Genomic DNA, 18395 nt, shown 5'->3' on the forward strand with positions numbered 1-18395 from the left:
GGCGTATGTCTTATAGAACTGTTTGGATGTATCATTTGATGTTTCTGTTATGGTATGAAGAAAGTTCTGCAAGTAAAGTTCTTAATTAAACTAACGGGCCTTGGCAATGTTTTTATTTCAAAAGGAGTTCGTTTTTATGCATCCAGTTGCTTCAAACTGTGCAATATTAATATCTGTAATATTCCTGACCTGCTGGGATAATTCAGCCTAAACAAGACTTTTTATTGTGCGCCCGCAATATACAAGTGAAAATAATTGCAGAAATCTATTTTGCATTTTTCACATTGACATGTCCTTCAATGATCACAGCAGCCTTCTAAGGTGAGCTAGGCTGAGAGATCCATGATAGACTTAGGGTAGGGTTTGTTTGGTTTTTTGGGGTGAGCAGAGTCTGCCAGGTCTTATCCATATATACCAGGCATAGGCAAACTCGGCCCTCCAGATGCTTTGGGACTACAATTCCCATCATCCCTGACCACTGGTCCTGTTAGCTAGGGATCATGGGAGTTGTAGTCCCCAAAATCTGGAGGGCCTCATATATACCTTCAGGTAAGCACCATTGAAAGCAATGGAACTTTCTTATGAGTAGACATATATAGGATTGCCCTATTTCTCATGGTGTGGGGCACTAGGTTTTTGAGAATGCACTGATTCCCTGCTCCCTAACGAATGGAAATAATATCCACCCAACCCTTTGTCTGTTGAGAATCAGCAGGTGTTGCCCACAATATTGGAGCAGATTTTTCCATCCGAAGGGACTAAAAATGCCACACTGTGTTAGATGGACCAAGGGTCTGAAATGTTATAGGGCAACAGCCTAGGCTCCTAGATCTGAATGACTCTATTTGAAAAAGAATTAATTAAAAATTCATTATTATTATTATTTTAAAATAGTTTCCGCTTCAGAAAATGAAGAAAATGGCTTAATTCCCTCCAGACTCGCAAGCTCACAGCTCACGAAGCATGTGATTAGACATACCATTCCTTAAACAGGTACTAATCAATTCTCCTTTTCGGAGAGACATAAAATTATACAGCCAGCTGATTAAGCTGAGCTAAAAGAGAGGCCTTGTCTTGTCTCCCCGAGGAACCCGAACTCTGGGCTTCATTTGCACAAAACACGAAAGATTTTCATGCGGGGGGAAATAAGTGAGGGCTGCCTACCCTCCCTCTCTCGCCCATGCAATTAAAAGGCAAATAATGAGCTTCTCGTGATCAGTAGATAAGTTCATTTCCATTCTCAATTTACCTGGAACTCATTTAAGAGGCAAATAAATCGCTTGGGGGAATCAGGTCAATGACCCATCTTGGTCCAGCATCCTAGCTATATTCAGATGGGCTTTGACACCATCTGCACTATGTACTGGATAGTTCAGCTGGTTAGAGCGTGGTGCTGATAACGGCAAGGTTGCAGGTTCGATCCCCTTAAGGGACAGCTGTATATTCTTGGGTTGGACTAGATGATCCTCAGGGTCCCCTCCAGCTCTACAGTTCTTTGATTCAAAGAACTAGGATGCCACTTTATGCAGTCATGGCTTACACCAAAGAGAATCCTGGGAGCTGTGGTTTGTTAATAATAATAATAAAAAAAATTATTTATACCTCGCCCTCCCCAGCCAGAGCCGGGCTCAGGGCAGCTAACACCAGTAAAATTACAATAAAAACATACCGTATTTTTTGCACTATAACACTCACTTTTTTCCTCCTAGAAAGTAAGGGAAAATGTCTGTGCGTGTTATGGAGGGAATGCCTACAGGTGGCATGTCTACGGATTTTCCTCCTCTAAAAACTATGTGCGTGTTATGGTCGGGTGCGTGTTATAGAGCGAAAAATACGGTAATAGGAAAAAAACAACCCAATTTAAAATACAGGTTAAAATGTAATTTAAAAGGCAGTCTCATTTTAAAAGTAGCCCATAAATCAAAACCATAAGGGGAGGGAAGCATAAGGGTCAGACTGAGTCCAAGCCAAAGGACAGGCGGAACAGCTCTGTCTTGCAGGCCTTGCGGAAAAATGTCAAGTCCCCCAGGGCCCTAGTCTCTTGTGACAGAGCGTTCTACCACATCGGGGCCAGTACTGAAAAGGCCCTGGCCCTAGTTGAGACCAATCTAACCACCTTGAGACCTGGGACCTCCAAGGTGTTGTCATTTGTGGACCTTAAGGTCCTCCGTGGGGCATACCAGGAGAGGCGGTCCCATAGATACATGGGTCCTAGGGTGCTTACAGCTGGTAGGTGACCCCCCCCCAGTCCCCTCACAGAGCTACAATTCCCAGAGTCCCCTGGGAAGAGGGATTTGTTGTTAAACAACTCTGGGAACTGTAGTTCCGTGAGGGGGATGAAGGTGGTGGTTTCTCTTAGCAACTCTCAGTCCCTCTAAGAAACCACATCTCCCAGGAGTCTTTGTGAGTTGGGGGGGGGGGAGCCAGGACTGGCCCAGAATATTTGCCAGAGGGACATTGTCCAGGATAACAAAAGAAAAGGAGAGATGAGTGAAGGCAGAATGAGGTGAAAACCATAATTCTGAGGCGTTGACAAGGAGGGGCTATAATTCAGTCTGGCACAATCCTATTATTTAGGACTGGGCCCTGTCTAAGAGGCAGGGGTTATTTATAGAAATGATCTTTTCTGGGGGAGAAAAGATTAATGGATTGAATTTGTTTCCCCTTCCTTCTTCTCAAGGTACCATCAAAACCTGGGTGAGGTGTAGCGTCATAAATTACTTTAAAGTTCTTGTAAGGATCAGACTACTGGGGGGGGGGGAGAGAAAAAATGAATGCATATAGCAGGGTCTAAAACTTTGGGAATAAGATGCATGTGTGTGTGTGTGTGTGTGTGTGTTCAGTACATATAAAACAAGCGAGGTCTGCAACAAAATGTTGCAGTGCAGAGTACTTCTGCTTAGAGTGCCAGCCAGCCAGCCAGTCTCTCCCAGGGCGGTCCATTCCATTCCTGTTATGTTTCTGAGTCCCTCCATAGCTCAGTGGCCATAGCCTGGCAGCAGAGGACGTATCCTGCATGCAGACGTTCCAGCTTCAGTCCCCTGCATCTCTGGGTAGGGATGGGAGAGACCCCTTCTGAATCTACGGAGAGCTGCTGTCAGTGTAAACAATACTGAGCTCAATAGACCAAAGGTCTGTCTCAGTGTAAGGCAGGCATAGGCAAACTCGGCCCTCCACTGATAGCTAGGGATGATGGGAGTTGTAGTCCCAAAACATCTGGAGGGCCGAGTTTGCCTATGCCTGGTATAAGGTTGCTTCCTAGGTAAGCCGCAGTGTCTGGACTCAGCCTTAAGGGTAGCCCCATGTGGAACGCATTACGGCAAACCAATCTTGATGTTGACAATGCACAGATCACTGTGGTCAGGTCATCCCTGTACAACAACGGCCTCTGGGGCACCAGCCCAAGCTGGAAGATGGTACGCATAGCTACTGTGACCACTTAAGCTGAGACCCTCCCTGCCTGCAGACTGTCTCGCCAGAGTGGTGCATGCTCTGGTTATCGCCCGCTTGGACTACAGCAATGTGCTGTACATGGGGCTGCCTTTGAAGGTGACCTGGAAACTGCAGTTAATCCAGAATGCAGCAGCTAGACTGGTGACTGGGAGTGGCCACCGAGAACACGTAATACTAGTCTTGAAAGACCTACTGTACATTGGCTCCCAGTACGTTTCCGAGCACAATTCAAAGTGTTGGTGCTGACCTTTAAAGCCCTAAACGGCCTCGGCCCAGTATACCTGAAAGAGCGTCTCCACCTCCATCGTTCTGCCCGGACACTGAGGTCCACTGCTGAGGGCCTTCTGGCAGTTCCCTCACTGCAAGAAGCCAAGTTACAGGGAACCGGGCAGAGGGCCTTCTCAGTAGTGGCACCCGCCCTGTGGAATGCCCTCCCATCAGATGTCAAGGAAATAAACCACTATTTGACTTTTAGAAGACATCTGAAAGCAGCCCTGTTTAGGGAAGTTTTAAATGTTTGATGTTTTATCATGTTTTTGATATTCTGTTGCGAGCTGCCCAGAGTGGCTGAGGAAACCCAGCCATACAGGTGGAATATAAATATATTATTATTATTACTACTACTACTACTACGCAGGTGTACGCCCAGATGTCACACCAGCTCTGTAAAGGTGAGCACTACCCTGTCTCAAGCAGCCACCCTACTAGGCTGGGGAAGGCTTCATGGAACCATAATACTGTAGAGTTGGAAGGGGTCGTGATGCCCATCTAGTCCAACCCCCTGCAATACAGGAGTCTTTTGCCCCAATGTGGGACTCGAACCCACCACCCTGAGGTTAATAGTCTCACGCTCTACCAACCAAGCTATCCCATCTGAAGTCCTCGGAACCACCTGCCCGCAAGGCCTCTGTCTTGCCAGCATTCAACTACCGGGTCCCTATCCAGCCTCCCACTTTGAATTCGCTGTGCCTGAACGCATGAGTTTCCCCGCTTCTTTTCAGCACGGATTGTTTCAAAATGAGTTTTCAGCATCCTTGCATCATGAGCGCTCCAGCCCGTCCGGCTTACAAGCATTCCTCTGGGCCAATCAGGTGGCAGGGCTGTGCAGGAGACCGCGTGGCATGTGTGGTACCCAGCTCCCACCCTGTTGCAGACTAGAGCATCACCCGGCCCCCCAAAAGTCAGCCTGGAACACTGTAACCCAGGATGGATTGCATAGCAAACACAGCCTCTAACGCAGGCAGGCAGGCAGGCAGGCAGGCAGGCAGGCAGGCAGGCAGGCAGGAAGGAATAAATTTTTATTTATACCCCGCCCTTCCCAGTTTAGAAAACCGGGCTCAGGGCGGCTAACAACCAATTTAAAACACTTAACTGATGCAACAAAAAACCAGCATAAAATACAGTATAAAACGTGGATAACAATAAACTCAAAATTCAGAAATCAATTTAGGAGGGAAAATCCATCCAATAAACATTAGATAGTCACCAGGGCTAGCTGGCTAAATTAGTCCTATTTAGGCCAGCGAGGAGACCAGGGGAGAATTAGCTGTGGGATCCCAGAGTGGGTAATCTTCATAAAAAGGGGAGGGAGAGGGAAGGAAGGGGAATAAAAGATCAGGCTAAGAAAGCCAGGTGGAATAGCTCTGTCTTACAGGCCCTGCAGAAGGAAGTTAAATCCTGCAGGGCCTGGTCTCATGGGACAGAGCATTCCACCAGGTCAGAGCCACCACTGAAAAGGCCCTGGCCCTGGTGGAGGATAATCTGACTTCCTTAGGGCCCGGGACCTCTAAACTATGATTATTCATGGACCTTAAGGTCCTCTGCGGTGCAGACCAGGAGATGCTTTTCAATTCCTACTGCTTTGGTTGGTCTGCAATCCCTGCATTGCCAACTGCAACATGCTTAATTCTATGATGATGATGATTTAGTACCTCATTGTTTTCGTGGATGTCGTGATCTATCATCTGCAGCAAGAACCACATCACATTCCTCAGGATGAAGGTGGTGATCAGATTCCAGTGGATAATATTCCGAAGGCATCGAATGCTCCTAAAGAGGCAGAGGCAAGAAGAAATTTAAAGAATATTTAGCTAAATATTGTGATATAAGATAATTAGAAAATTCTTGGAAGTAACAAATAGGCTTAGGGACAGAAAAAGAAGAGGTGGTAGTAAATATTAAGGATTAGAATATTAATAAGACTGCAGAATCTTCACACTCGCCCCTGCATTCCTATGTCAAGATTTTTTTTTGGGGGGGGGGAATTAGACCAGGATCCGCTGGATCAGAGTGATTTGCAGCAGCTCAGCAAGGATTCCGACTCTTTCCTTCTTCTAAATTCTGCTGGCAGAGTGGCATTCTCAACAGACACTGGAACTGAGGCTTCATGTCCAATGTTCATGGGTTTCTGCGAATCATTTTGACTGGGGGCCAAATTCCATCTCTCTGGTGGAAATGGTCAACAGAGCACCCATTCCTGGTAGGAGATCAGAGCTGATTTGGGTTTGATGAGGCCCTGCTCCTGCCAACCTAGTACGTTAAAGTGCAAGTAGATAAATAGGTACTGCTCTGGTGGGAAGGTAAACGGCGTTTCCGTGCGCTGCTCTGGTTCGCCAGAAGCGGCTTAGTCATGCTGGCCACATGACCTGGAAGCTGTACGCCGGCTCCCTCGGCCAATAAAGCGAGATGAGTGCCACAACCCCAGAGTTGACCATGACTGGACCTAATGGTCAGGGGTCCCTTTACCTTTACCTTTACACATGTCCACCACATATGATAGTATGACCCCTCCTCTTTTTTGCATCTCCAAGGTCACCCAGGGAGCTTCATGACTGAGTGGGAATTTGAACCCTGGGTTTCTCTGGCACTCTAACCACTACACCCCACTGCCTTCCTAGAGTACTTCTGCTGTGGAGCAGCTTTATAAATCAGGGAGGTAAATAATATGGGGAAAGCAAAATGTCGCTTAGAGAAGGATCTGAAATATTTTCCTTGAAGCTTGAATCTTTATTATTATTCTGGATTGTTTAATGTGGTGTTTTCATGAGTTGTGAACCACTCTGAGATTTCCCCCCTTTAAAATATGAAGCGGCGTGGAAATGAAATTAATTATAACAATAAAATTAAGTATAATAAACAAACAAACGAATCAGGCTTAATATAAGGAGGTCAGAACATCCCTTTCTGAGTGGGAGTTTTCAGCCTCGCAGGAGAATTTTGATTTGTTCATTTCTTATGGCATGCTAGCAGATCTCTCGCAGTACACAAACGAAGAATTGCTGGGATAGGCTGCAATCTGCAAACCGTTGGCTCCGGAATAATTGTCTGCACTTTAAGAAGACTACTGTGAAACCGCTTCAGAATTAATGGCTTGTGCAAGGCAGCTTCATTCCTCATTTTCCAGTTACTAAACATTTTGCATAAAGAGCACAGCATCAGTGTCTTAATGAGGTGGAGAATGGCTCCGAGATATTATTTCCCCAAACTTTCACACTCCACAATATCGAAGGTCTTTTCAACACCCACCGCGTATTGGAGCTCAAAAATTATATTCCAAGGGCGGCTGCAGCTCTATCTCTCTCTGACTGTGTGCATGCGCACACACATTTGTGTGTGTCTCTCTGTGTGTGTTTGCAACAGCACAGCCTGGGGGCATTAGAAGTTTCATTCCAATTAGGTTTTGCAAAATTATCCAACAGGAGAGAAGGTGGTTTTCTTAAAAAGCTCCTTGCAGCTTCAGATGCACTGGATTTTTTAAATTATTAAAAAAAACCCCACAAATTGAAAACATGATTTGCACCGAAAGCTGCAGCAAAGGTGAAAACTGCCATGTTCACTGCCCTTGGCTAAAAAATAATGATACGTCTGGGTGCCAAATCGAAATCAAGCAACGCACGACACAGAAATATACACACATACACAGAAATATTGCAACAAGGTGAAAAGAAAAAGTGGAATGATAAGACAAGCCATAGGTAAAAAAAAGGTAAAAGGTAAAGGACCCCTGGATGGTTAAGTCCAGTCAAAGGTGACTATGGGGTTGCAGCGCTCATCTCGCTTTCAGGCCGAGGGAGCCGGCGTTTGTCCACAAACAGCTTTCCAGGTCATGTGGCCAGCATGACTAAACCACTACTGGTGCACGGAGGACCATGACGAATGCCAGAGCACATGGAAGCACTGTTTACATTCCTGCCGCAATGGTACCTATTTATCTGCTTGCACTGGCGTGTTTTCGAACTGCTAGGTTGGCAGGAGCTGGGACAGAGCAACGGGAGCTCGCTCCGTCACAGGGATTTGAACCGCCGACCTTCCAATCAGCAAGCCCAAGAGGCTCATTGCCCCTCTAGTTCAAACAATTCTAAAATATGGATGCGCTTTTACTCTTGCAAGATTGACTGTATTGCCCTCGGCTGTACTCGAGGGACGATTCCAACAGATTCCACATGAAAAAAGCTTATGTCCCTGTGGAGATGGCAGGACCGAATCGGTGGCGCATGCCCTTCTGGCTTGCACGTTTCATAAAGACTTGAGGAATGAGATTGTCACCCCTCTTTTATTGTCCATTCTGGGTCGCCCAGCCACTTCCGCAGTGTCCTTTCTCTTGGCAGATCAAGATGAGCAGGTGACAGCAAAGATTGCAAGGTTTTTAGCTGGGGCAATTAGAATAAGATCCACTATTTGACTATTGATTCAAAACCCAAAAATGTATTTTATATAATTGACTTTTTATTTTTATTCTCTGTATATCGTATTGTTGTTTTATTGCTATGGCCGATGATTGACGCAAATAAAGATTCACTCACTCACTCACATTGCCAGTCCTATCCTGTGTAACAGTTTTTCAGCAGATTTGCAACAGGCTCCTTTGCTTCCGACTTTCAGGCATCTTTTGAAGACTTGTTAAAGCTGACAGAACTTGCAGCTGTTTAGATTTTATTTATTTATTAGCCAGTCATCATGTATATATTGTAGCACACTGCTGTGCTGTATTGCATGAACTGGCAAGCTATAAATACTTTTATAAAAAGAAGATTGGACGTTTTGCAGGAAGGAAAGTGACCAGGAAATACAGGGGGAAATGGTGTGTTTCCTTTGATGCAACGTCACAGATTAGAATGCATGCTCACCAAATAGCCCACATTGTGTAATCGCCCTGCAAACCAATCAGGATGTATGCTCAAAATAATAATAATAATAATAATAATAATAATAATAATAATAATAATAAATATTGCTGTTCCTATTATATTTTATTGATACCCTACTTACTCTGGGTGGCTTCCAGCACAGATAAAACACAATAAAATGTCAAATATTAAAAACTTCATTTGGAAGTTCCCTGGGTTTCTTTTTTTTTTTTTAAAGATATTTATTAAAGTTTCCAATTTTTTTGCAAACAAAAGAAAAAACAAACATAAAAATATTAAAAAACACTTAAATTTCACACCTTATTTTCTTGTGACTTATTTCCCCGACCTCCTCATACCTGCCCTTCTTGTATACCCAGTTTGAATTGTTTGTACAGCAAATCCTTATCTCAACATCTTAGATTATTATAGCTTTAAATTCCTGCTTACAAAAAGAAAGTCATTTTATCATAGTTACAGCTTGAAACCACTTAATTTCAATCCAGCATCATTCAACATTCCTTAATTTTACAATATTTTTGTAAATAGTCCTTAAATTTTTTCCAATCTTCTTCTGCCGACTCTTCTCCCTGGTCCCGGATTCTGCCAGTCATTTCTGCAAGTCCCATACAGTCAATCAGCTTCATCTGCTATTCTTGGAAGTGCCCTGGGTTTCTCTGGCCAACATTTTCAGCCTCTCCCTAGGAACAGAGCTGTAAGGGTTTTTCTCTTTTCTTGTTTTCTTCCTCCCTTCTTCCCCATCCTTCTTTCCCCTATCATCAGATTTGGGCAGCAGCCGAAACTTTTTTCTCTTTTTCATTTCCCCAGATCTTTTAAAAACTTTGACTGAATTATTTAGGCTGGCTCCGGAGCAAAGTTGTTGTGCTTTGTTCTGCTGCTGTTGGTTTTATTGGTTCATTTTCTTTGTTAGATTGTTTTTAATATGTTCTGCTCTGGTCCTCCCAGAGCGCATTTAAAAAGATTTTCTTTTATGGAAGGTGTGCGGCTCAAAGAGATTAAATTGTTAATTAGTTAAATATCGCCACTACATAGGTGTTTCCTTCCAATAGTTTCTAATTCCTTCTCTGTTTCTTTTCTTGTGATATAAAACTGGAGAAATACTTCACTATTATATCTCAGAAGATTTACCTTGCATTTGTAAGAGTAATTCTGCAACTTTTTTGTGGGTTTTTTTTTTTGGCATTTGTACCCATGCGAAAGGCTGGGCTGGATGAATCCCAAGGCGGAATTAAGATTGCTGGAAGAAACAACAACCTCAGATATGCAGATGACACAACATTGATGGCAGAAAGTGAGGAGGAATTAAAGAACCTTTTAATGAAGGTGAAAGAGGAGAACGCAAAATATGGTTTGAAGCTCAACATCAAAAAACAACAACCCTAAAATCATGGTCACTGGTCCCATCACTTCCTGGCAAATAGAAGGGGAAGAAATGGAGGCAGTGAGAGATTTTACTTTCTTGGGCTCCATGATCACTTCAGATGGTGACAGCAGCCATGAAATTAAAAGACGCCTGCTTCTTTGGAGAAAAGCAATGACAAACCTAGACAGCATCTTAAAAAGCAGAGACATCACCTTGCCAACAAAGGTCCGTATAGTTAAAGCTATAGTTTTCCCAGTAGTGATGTATGGAAGTGAGAGCTGGACCATAAAGAAGGCTGATCGCCGAAGAATGGATGCTTTGGAATTCTGGTGCTGGAGGAGACGCTTGAGAGTCCCATGGACTGCAAGAAGATCAAACCTCTCCATTCTTAAGGAAATCAGCCATGAGTGCTCACTGGAAGGACAGATCCTGAAGCTGAGGCTCCAATACTTTGGCCACCTCGTGAGAAGAGAAGACTCCCTGGAAAAGACCCTGATGCTGGGAAAGATGGAGGGCACAAGGAGAAGGGGACGACAGAGGACGAGGTGGTTGGGCAGTGTTCTCGAAGCTACCAGCATGAGTTTGACCAAACTGCGGGAGGCAGTGAAAGACAGGAGTGCCTGGCGTGCTCTGGTCCAGGGGGTCACAAAGAGTCGGGCATGACTAAACAACTAAACAACAACAAAAACAACCCTGAGGAGCTCAGGCTAATTTTAATTGTCCATTCTTCCTTTTCTCCCACTACTGGTGCGGTGGAGAGAAAGTGACTGGCCCAATATCACCAAATAGTTTTGTGGGTTGATTTATCGCCAACATCTTTGTTAATATATACCTCCTTTCCTCCGAGAAGTTCGAGGGGACCTGCAGATCTCGTCTCCCATTTAATCCTCAGACCCTCATAACAACCATGTGAAGTAGCTTAAGCTGAGCGACAGAAACTGGTCTGAGGAGAAATGTTAGAGGGAATAGAGTCATGTGACTCCTGAGACAAGGAGATAAGTAACTAGACGAGCTTTAGAAGAGATCTGAAGACAGCCCTGTATAGGGAAAGTTTTTATGTAAGTTGGAAAAAAGGGACGTTGGTGGTTCTGTGGTTTAAACCACAGAGTCTAGGACTTGCCGATCAGAAGGGCACCGTGCGTGTGCGCAGAAGCGCTCTATCATGCTGCACATGTGTGCAGAAGCGGCACCTCTAGATGCGGACTTTTTTGGGGTATGTACGGACCCCTGGGGGACGCGGGTGGTGCTGTGGGTTAAACCACAGAGCCTAGGACTTGTCGATCAGAAGATCGGTGGTTCGAATCCCCACGATGGGGTGAGCTCCTGTTGCTCGGTCCCTGCTCATGCCAACCTAGCAATTTGAAAGCACACCAGTGCAAGTAGATAAATAGGTACCACTCCGGCGGGAAGGTAAACAGTGTTTCCATATGCTGCTCTGGTTCACCAGAAGCGGCTTAGTCATGCTGGCCACATGACCCGGAAGCTGTACGCCGGCTCCCTCAGCCAATAAAGCGAGATGAGTGCCGCAACCCCAGAGTCAGTCACGACTGGACCTAATGGTCAGGGGTCCCTTTACCTTTTTTATGTAAGTTGGAAGCCGCCCAGAGTGACTGGGGCAACCCAGTAAGATGGGCAGAGTATAAATAATAAAATTATTATGAGGATGGAATAGGGTGTCCCTATTTTCATCGGAGAAATGTTGGAGGGTATTTGGATGCAGACCTACAGAGATCCAGGCATATCACCTGCCCACAGCCGATCGTGTGATGGAAAGGAGCTCAGGCCAGCGGACTGGATTATGAAGAGACTCGGCCCTTTTTTTAAAAAAGCAAACTGAGCTATTTTGCACCTGCTGAACTACGGCATCAACTGCATCTTTCTGATTTTGCACCTCTCTTCACCTAGCAAAACACTTCCAGACTCAAATAATGTATCAGAACGTAGTCATATTTCAGGGTAAAATACATTTAGAAATACGTGTTTTATGATCAATTTCAGAGTGGAACTTCTTTTTGAGCCCCACATATTATCTGCACAAAAGCGACAGAGAATATATATGAATGAATGTACACAAAATTGACTCGGACCCCAAATAGACTGATTTGTACTTTATAGAGGAGATACAGAAGGTTCCACCCACCGAAACATCTAGAGATGATTCATTGGGCATAGTAAATATTGTGCATCCTTTATAATCATTTTTGCAAAAGGGATAGATGGCTATAGGAATCTCCATTTCAGTCTAACCCACACAGACTTTTTCCCCTCCCTGATTCCTGTCTCACTCCTTCACCTTGGCCTGACTTGAGCTTTACACCCGGTTATGTAAAAACATGCTTCAAAAACAATTACAATGTCATACTCATGCGTTATAGGGATACAATGTGTGCATAGTGCAATGTACACATTGCATACATTGTGCAACAAATGCATTCTGACTTTTAGAAGACATCTGAAGGCTGCTCTGTTTAGGGAAGTTTTTAATGTTTCATGTTTTATCTTGTTATTATTCTGTTGGGAGCCGCCCAGAGTGGCTAGGGAAACCCAGCCAGATGGGCGGGGTATTATTATTATTATTATTATTATTATTATTATTATTATTATTAAGTAGTTCCCCTGGTCACAAGGACCCTTCCTGTCTCCTCCAACCCACCAAAGTATCACTCCCATTCCTCCACTCACTGCATTAAGCATTCTAAGGTTTGGCTATGGATCTTAGGGAGAGTGGGTGAGTTTTAATTCCAAAATAATATCTTTATTGATTTATGTTTGTGAGTAATCATGTTTTGAGCAAGGAAACCTTAACCTAGCAGCAAACTGGATTTCCATTCTCCCTCTTGCACATATTCTAGGCATATTGGCCAATAGATCACGTTGCCTTTGACGATGCACATATTTTATACACCTACAGGGACAAAGGACATGGCTGGGCTAATCACAGTGAAGGAACAAGCTTAAGCGCCGCATAAACAACAGAATCCAATGCATTGCCCAGTGTGGTGTAGTGGTTAGAGTGTCAGACTAGGACCTGGGAGACCAGGGTTCAAATTCCCACTTGGCCATGATGATCACTGGTGACCTTGGGACAGTCACTGCCTCTCAACCTAACCTACCTAATTGTGGGAATTAAATAAGGAGGGACAGAACCATGCATGCTACCCTGAGCTCCTTGAAGAAAAAGGTGGGATATAAATCCAATCATAATTAATTAACCCACGGCCGATTATGTATAGCTTATGGAAGAACCTCACAACCTCAGATATGCAGATGACACAACCTTGATGGCAGAAAGTGAGGAGGAATTAAAGAACCTCTTAATGAAGGTGAAAGAGGAGAGCGCAAAAGATGGTCTGAAGCTCAACATCAAAAAAACTAAGATCATGGACACTGGGCCCATCACCTCCTGGCAAATAGAAGGGGAAGAAATGGAGGCAGTGAGAGATTTTACTTTCTTGGGCTCCATGATCACTGCAGATGGTGAAAGCAGTCACGAAATTAAAAGACGCCTGCTTCTTGGGAGAAAAGCAATGACAAACCTAGACAGCATCTTAAAAAGCAGAGACATCACCTTGCGAAAAAAGGTCCGTATAGTTAAAGCCATGGTTTTCCCAGTAGTGATGTATGGAAGTGAGAGCTGGACCATAGAGAAGGCTGATCGCCGAAGAATGGATGCTTTTGAATTCTGGTGCTGGAGGAGACTCTTGAGAGTCCCATGGACTGCAAGAAGATCAAACCTATCCATTCTGAAAGAAATCAGCCCTGAGTGCTCACTAGAAGGACAGATTGTGAAGCTGAGGCTCCAATACTTTGGCCACCTCATGAGAAGAGAAGACTCCCTGGAAAAGACCCTGATGTTGGGAAAGATGGCGGGCACAAGGAGAAGTGGAGGACACAGGACGAGATGGTTGGATAGTGTTCTCGAAGCTACCAGCATGAGTTTGACCAAACTACGGGAGGCTTGGAAGACAGGAATGCCTGGCGTGCTCTGGTCCATGGGGTCACGAAGAGTCGGACACGACTAAACGACTAAACAACATGGAAGAACCTGAGTGCAAACTGAGCAAGTGTGCATTTTTTTGGTCTCATTTACGTATTTTTGGTGTGCATACTTCCCAGCCTTAAAAAAATAAAACAAATCTTGATCATGGAATCATAGAATCATAGAATCATAGAGTTGGAAGAGACCACAAGGGCCATCGAGTCCAACCCCCTGCCAAGCAGGAAACACCATCAGAGCACTCCTGACATATGGTTGTGATGCTTAAATAAGCAACTGAGACGGAAGTGGGTCCTTGAAACAAGAAGCAATTCCACATGAGACAGAGCTCAAGTGCCCTGGAATTCACAAATCCATTATCAAAACCCATTTGAGTTGCATTCCTCAAGCATCTCTCATTAAAAAGCAGGGAGTGCAAATCGGGAGAAGCCTAGCACTTCTACATGCTGCTGAATTTCCACTGGGAAGCGAGTCAAGAAGATACACCTCTCCCTCCTCTCTTTGAAATTAACAGGAATGGAACGTGCTCAAAGGGGCCGATCAAGCTCACCGATATCTCCACCCAAGTCCGAAATCCATTGCTCCCGGATTTCTGTGGCAGCCTGCCCAAATGACTCTGTTCTGGCAATGACACAGATCATTAAAACACACGATTGCGGTGGGGTGTGGGGAGGAGGCCGGGTGCCGTGGGGAGTGCCGTGCACCAGAGCGCCCCACACATGGGGGCAGTGCTGGATTTGCGTATAAGCTAAACATGCTATAGCTTAGGGGCCCCACTCTCTTGGGGGCCCCCAAAAAAATTAAAGGGGAAAAAACTGGATGTACATTTCCAAAATATAAGATAAAAAAGAAATAAAATAAAACCTACATATAGCAACAGTGTTTTGTGTTGTGTAGGCTCCTATGATGTAAGTAATGAGCCCCACCTGCTAGCCTGCTCCCTAAAATATCACCCAAGATTCCCTTGTGACTGCACACTGCCAGGCATGCTCTGATCCTAGGTAGACCTACACACAGAAACCCCCCCCCCCACTATAAATAAGCCAGAAATTAAATTGTTATAACAAAAGGAGGAAAAAACTGGTATGGAAAATCGCTTAGAGTTTTGTTTTGCTCTCTGGCGCCATCTGATGTTGCATGCTTATAACACCTTCAGAACACTGTTTCTTCACTAATGTAGCTGAGTCCCCCGTGTAATATGTCCACCTTTGCTAATCTTCGCAGCAAGGTGTTGAATGGTTTCTTTAAATGTAAAGGTTCATCATTGTTCCACTCCATGTGTATGTCTTTAAGGGGCCGGAGCAAGGGCCAGAGCAAGATAACGAGACCCAGCTTTACAGCTGTGAAACATAGCAGGTGCTGCTGAGTTGTATTTGATTAAGGCGTGTCAGCATTTGGGTAGAGTATATAAGGAGCAGCACCTAGCTCTCCCATTACCCTGGGGGATGGGTTGGTGGTTGGGTCTGGTTTGGTTTGGTTTGTTGACGTATTTAGTGTAAATGGAGTTTTTGTTTTTCTTATTAAAACCTTTAAGTACTTTTTGAGTCCTTTCTTTTTAATGCATGATCTCCCCAGCAAGCTCTCTGCAGCGTTACTATACTGCAAAAAGCCAACATCTTTGGTTATGGGCCCAGCTGCTGAGTGGATGACTGCATATTTTTGGACTCTGAGAAAGGTTTGAAAACTCCTTCTCCTGTTAGCGTAGTTTTTGTGGGTCTGGAAGATATCCAGAATGGTTGACCGGGTTCCTGAAGCTGAGAAGGTTCTGGTCTTCCCACAGCTAACAGATGAGAACTATAGTTTATGGTCTTTTCGGGTGGAGGCGCTTTTGACCTCTAGAGAAGTATGGACCTATGTAACTGATGACCCTCCTGACCCTGTAACTAATGCTTGGTCGAAAGGAGATGCAAAAGCCAGGGCGATAATTAATTTGGCAGTCAGCGACCAGCAAGTAGTCTATATAAGAAATAAGAAAACTGCCAAAGAAATGTGGGACAGTCTTGCAGCAGTGCATGTAAGAAAAGAGTCAGCGTCTGCATTGACGTTTTTCAAGCAGTTGTACCAGACGAAGTTGCAGCCTGGTGGTGATTTGGCAGCACACTTGAGACGTCTGGAGGCAATACGCGGCAAATTAATTCGAAGGGACATGGAGGTACCTGATATTCAGTATGTTTTTATCATCCTTTGTTCCCTTAATGAGGACTTTGATGGTATAGCTAGCCAGATATCTGCCGTTCCACCAGCACAATTAACTGTGGAAGGGGTAACGGCAAGATTAATGGGCGAGTTGGATAGACGGGAGGCTTGTGCCATAAGCACTCCTGTTTCCAGAAAGAATGAGGAACGCCATATGCAAACCTGTGGTGATACAACTGCATTTAAAGCTGCAAAGCGTTGTTGGTTCTGCAATAAGCAAGGACATTTTGCAAGGGACTGCAGATCCAAAAGAAAGCAAAGTACTCCCAAGCCTGTTTCTGTTCGTCAAAACGAGCCGCGAGCTTTTCATGCTCGGACTACAGATCGTAAAAGAATTAAAGGTGCCAAGTGTAATTCTTTTATTGTCGACTCAGGTGCATCCCAGCACGTCTGCAACAATCGAAGCTTGTTTATTTCTTTCGAAGAGGAAATTGGTAATGTACATTTAGCCAATTCACAAGTCCTGCAGTCGCTTGGCAGGGGTACTGTTAAACTTGACTCTTTAAACATTACAATAGCGAACTGCATTTACTGCCCCTCAATGGACAATTTATTATCAGTAAGGTGTTTTGCTCGTCAAGGCATAACTGTGCGTTTCTTAAAGTCAATGTGTGAGTTTTTCGAGGGGAACAAACGTCTATTGTATGCCCGGGAATCTAATGGTTTATATAGACTGTATTTTCGAACCTACTCCCAATCGCCTATAAATTGCAGAGCAGCACAGTCAAGCCAGGGGTTGAGGAATGTAAGACCACATTCTGGGTGTGTCCACGTGGCGCACAGAACTCTGGGACACCTGAATTTTGCTGATGTAATTAAGACAAAGAATATTGTCAATGGCCTCAACTTAAAACCATGCAAATTCTTTATGCAATGTCTATCCTGTTGCAAGAATAAGATTAAGGTTGCACGCAAGGGTAGGTGCTCAGATAGGAAAGTAACTGAGCCATTTAAGCGTGTACATTGTGATTTAGTTGGGCCACTCCCACCATCATTAGGAGGTTCTAAGTACTGGCTTACCCTCATAGACCAGTATAGTAGATATTGTTGGACTTATGCAATAACTGAGAAGTCCCAAGCATTTGAGAAGTACAAGGTTTTTTGCAACTGGGTAAAAACACACTTTAACAAACCTATTAAGAACCTGTTTTCTGACCGGGGCGGGGAATTTGTTTCTGAGGATTTTGAGAAATTCCTGGAAGCGCAGGGGACTACTCATGAGTTATCTTGCCCCCGAAGTCCCTGGCAAAATGGGCTTGTTGAAGTTGTGCAGCGTGACCTGCAGGCAGGGGTTAAAACTTATCTACATGATGCTAATCTGCCCAAAACGTTTTGGGCTGAAGCACTCAATGCCTTTTGTTATGTTAGAAATCGCAGTTATCATTCTGGTTTAGATGTCACCCCCTATGAGAAGTTGTTTAAAAAACGCCCTAATCTGAAATACCTACGCATTTGGGGTTCAGATGTAATTATGCATTATCCCGCTAAGCAGAAATTGGGTGAACATAGTGTGCAGGGGAAATTAATGGGCTACCAGCAGGGGGCGTACAGAATTTACATACCAGCAACTGGCAAATTTCATATTACCAGAAGCATGATACAAACTGTAAATTGGAATGGTGTTGCAGTTTTCCAGGATACTGATGGTATGAATGATACTGAGGAAGAGGAGGAAGAAGCAGCAGCAGGAGAAAATGGTGCTTCTGAATTAATGGGGAAAGACAAAAAGCCTGTTGAATCTGATAATTTGTTTAATTTAAAGTCACAGGCACCTGAGGGGAGGTTAGATTCTCTTGAGTTTTCTGACCGTGAGCTTAGCCTACAGGCACCTCTTCAGTCTGACAATGATGATTTACAACCTGAAACTAGTGGTTCACTTAGTCCCATTAAGTCTGAGGAGTCTGACTCTCCTTCCGGACTGAGACGTTCAGATAGAAAGAGGCAGAAGCCACAACGATTTGCAGATGAACACTTTAATATTGTGTATGCCAATAAGGCAGTTTTTGAGCCAAAAAGCTACAATGATGTTCAGAATTTACCTAAGCACCAAGCTGTAAATTGGTATAAAGCTATGAACTCTGAGATAGCTTCTTTAAAAGAGCATAACACTTGGTCTCTTGTACCACAAACCCCAGATATGAGACTTATTGATTCAAAATGGGTTTATAGAGTTAAAATGAATGACAAAAATGAAGTTGTAAGGTACAAGGCAAGACTAGTTGCTAGGGGCTTTCAACAA

General features: G+C 44.2%; 1 protein-coding gene across 4 annotated transcripts in view; it reads right to left on the bottom strand.

Moving 5' to 3' along the window:
- CRHR2 (corticotropin releasing hormone receptor 2) overlaps window positions 1-18395 on the bottom strand; it is a 201264-nt gene that overhangs the window by 37464 nt on the left and 145405 nt on the right. For all 4 annotated transcript variants that reach the window (XM_082192528.1, XM_082192530.1, XM_082192529.1 and 1 more), the window contains one exon: window positions 5385-5502. In XM_082192528.1, coding sequence (XP_082048654.1) covers window positions 5385-5502 — 118 coding nt within the window. The remainder of the gene's footprint in view (window positions 1-5384; window positions 5503-18395) is intronic.

This window comes from Podarcis vaucheri, assembly GCF_965113315.1.
Source record: "Podarcis vaucheri genome assembly, chromosome: 12".
In the NCBI taxonomy this organism is placed as follows: domain Eukaryota; kingdom Metazoa; phylum Chordata; class Lepidosauria; order Squamata; family Lacertidae; genus Podarcis; species Podarcis vaucheri.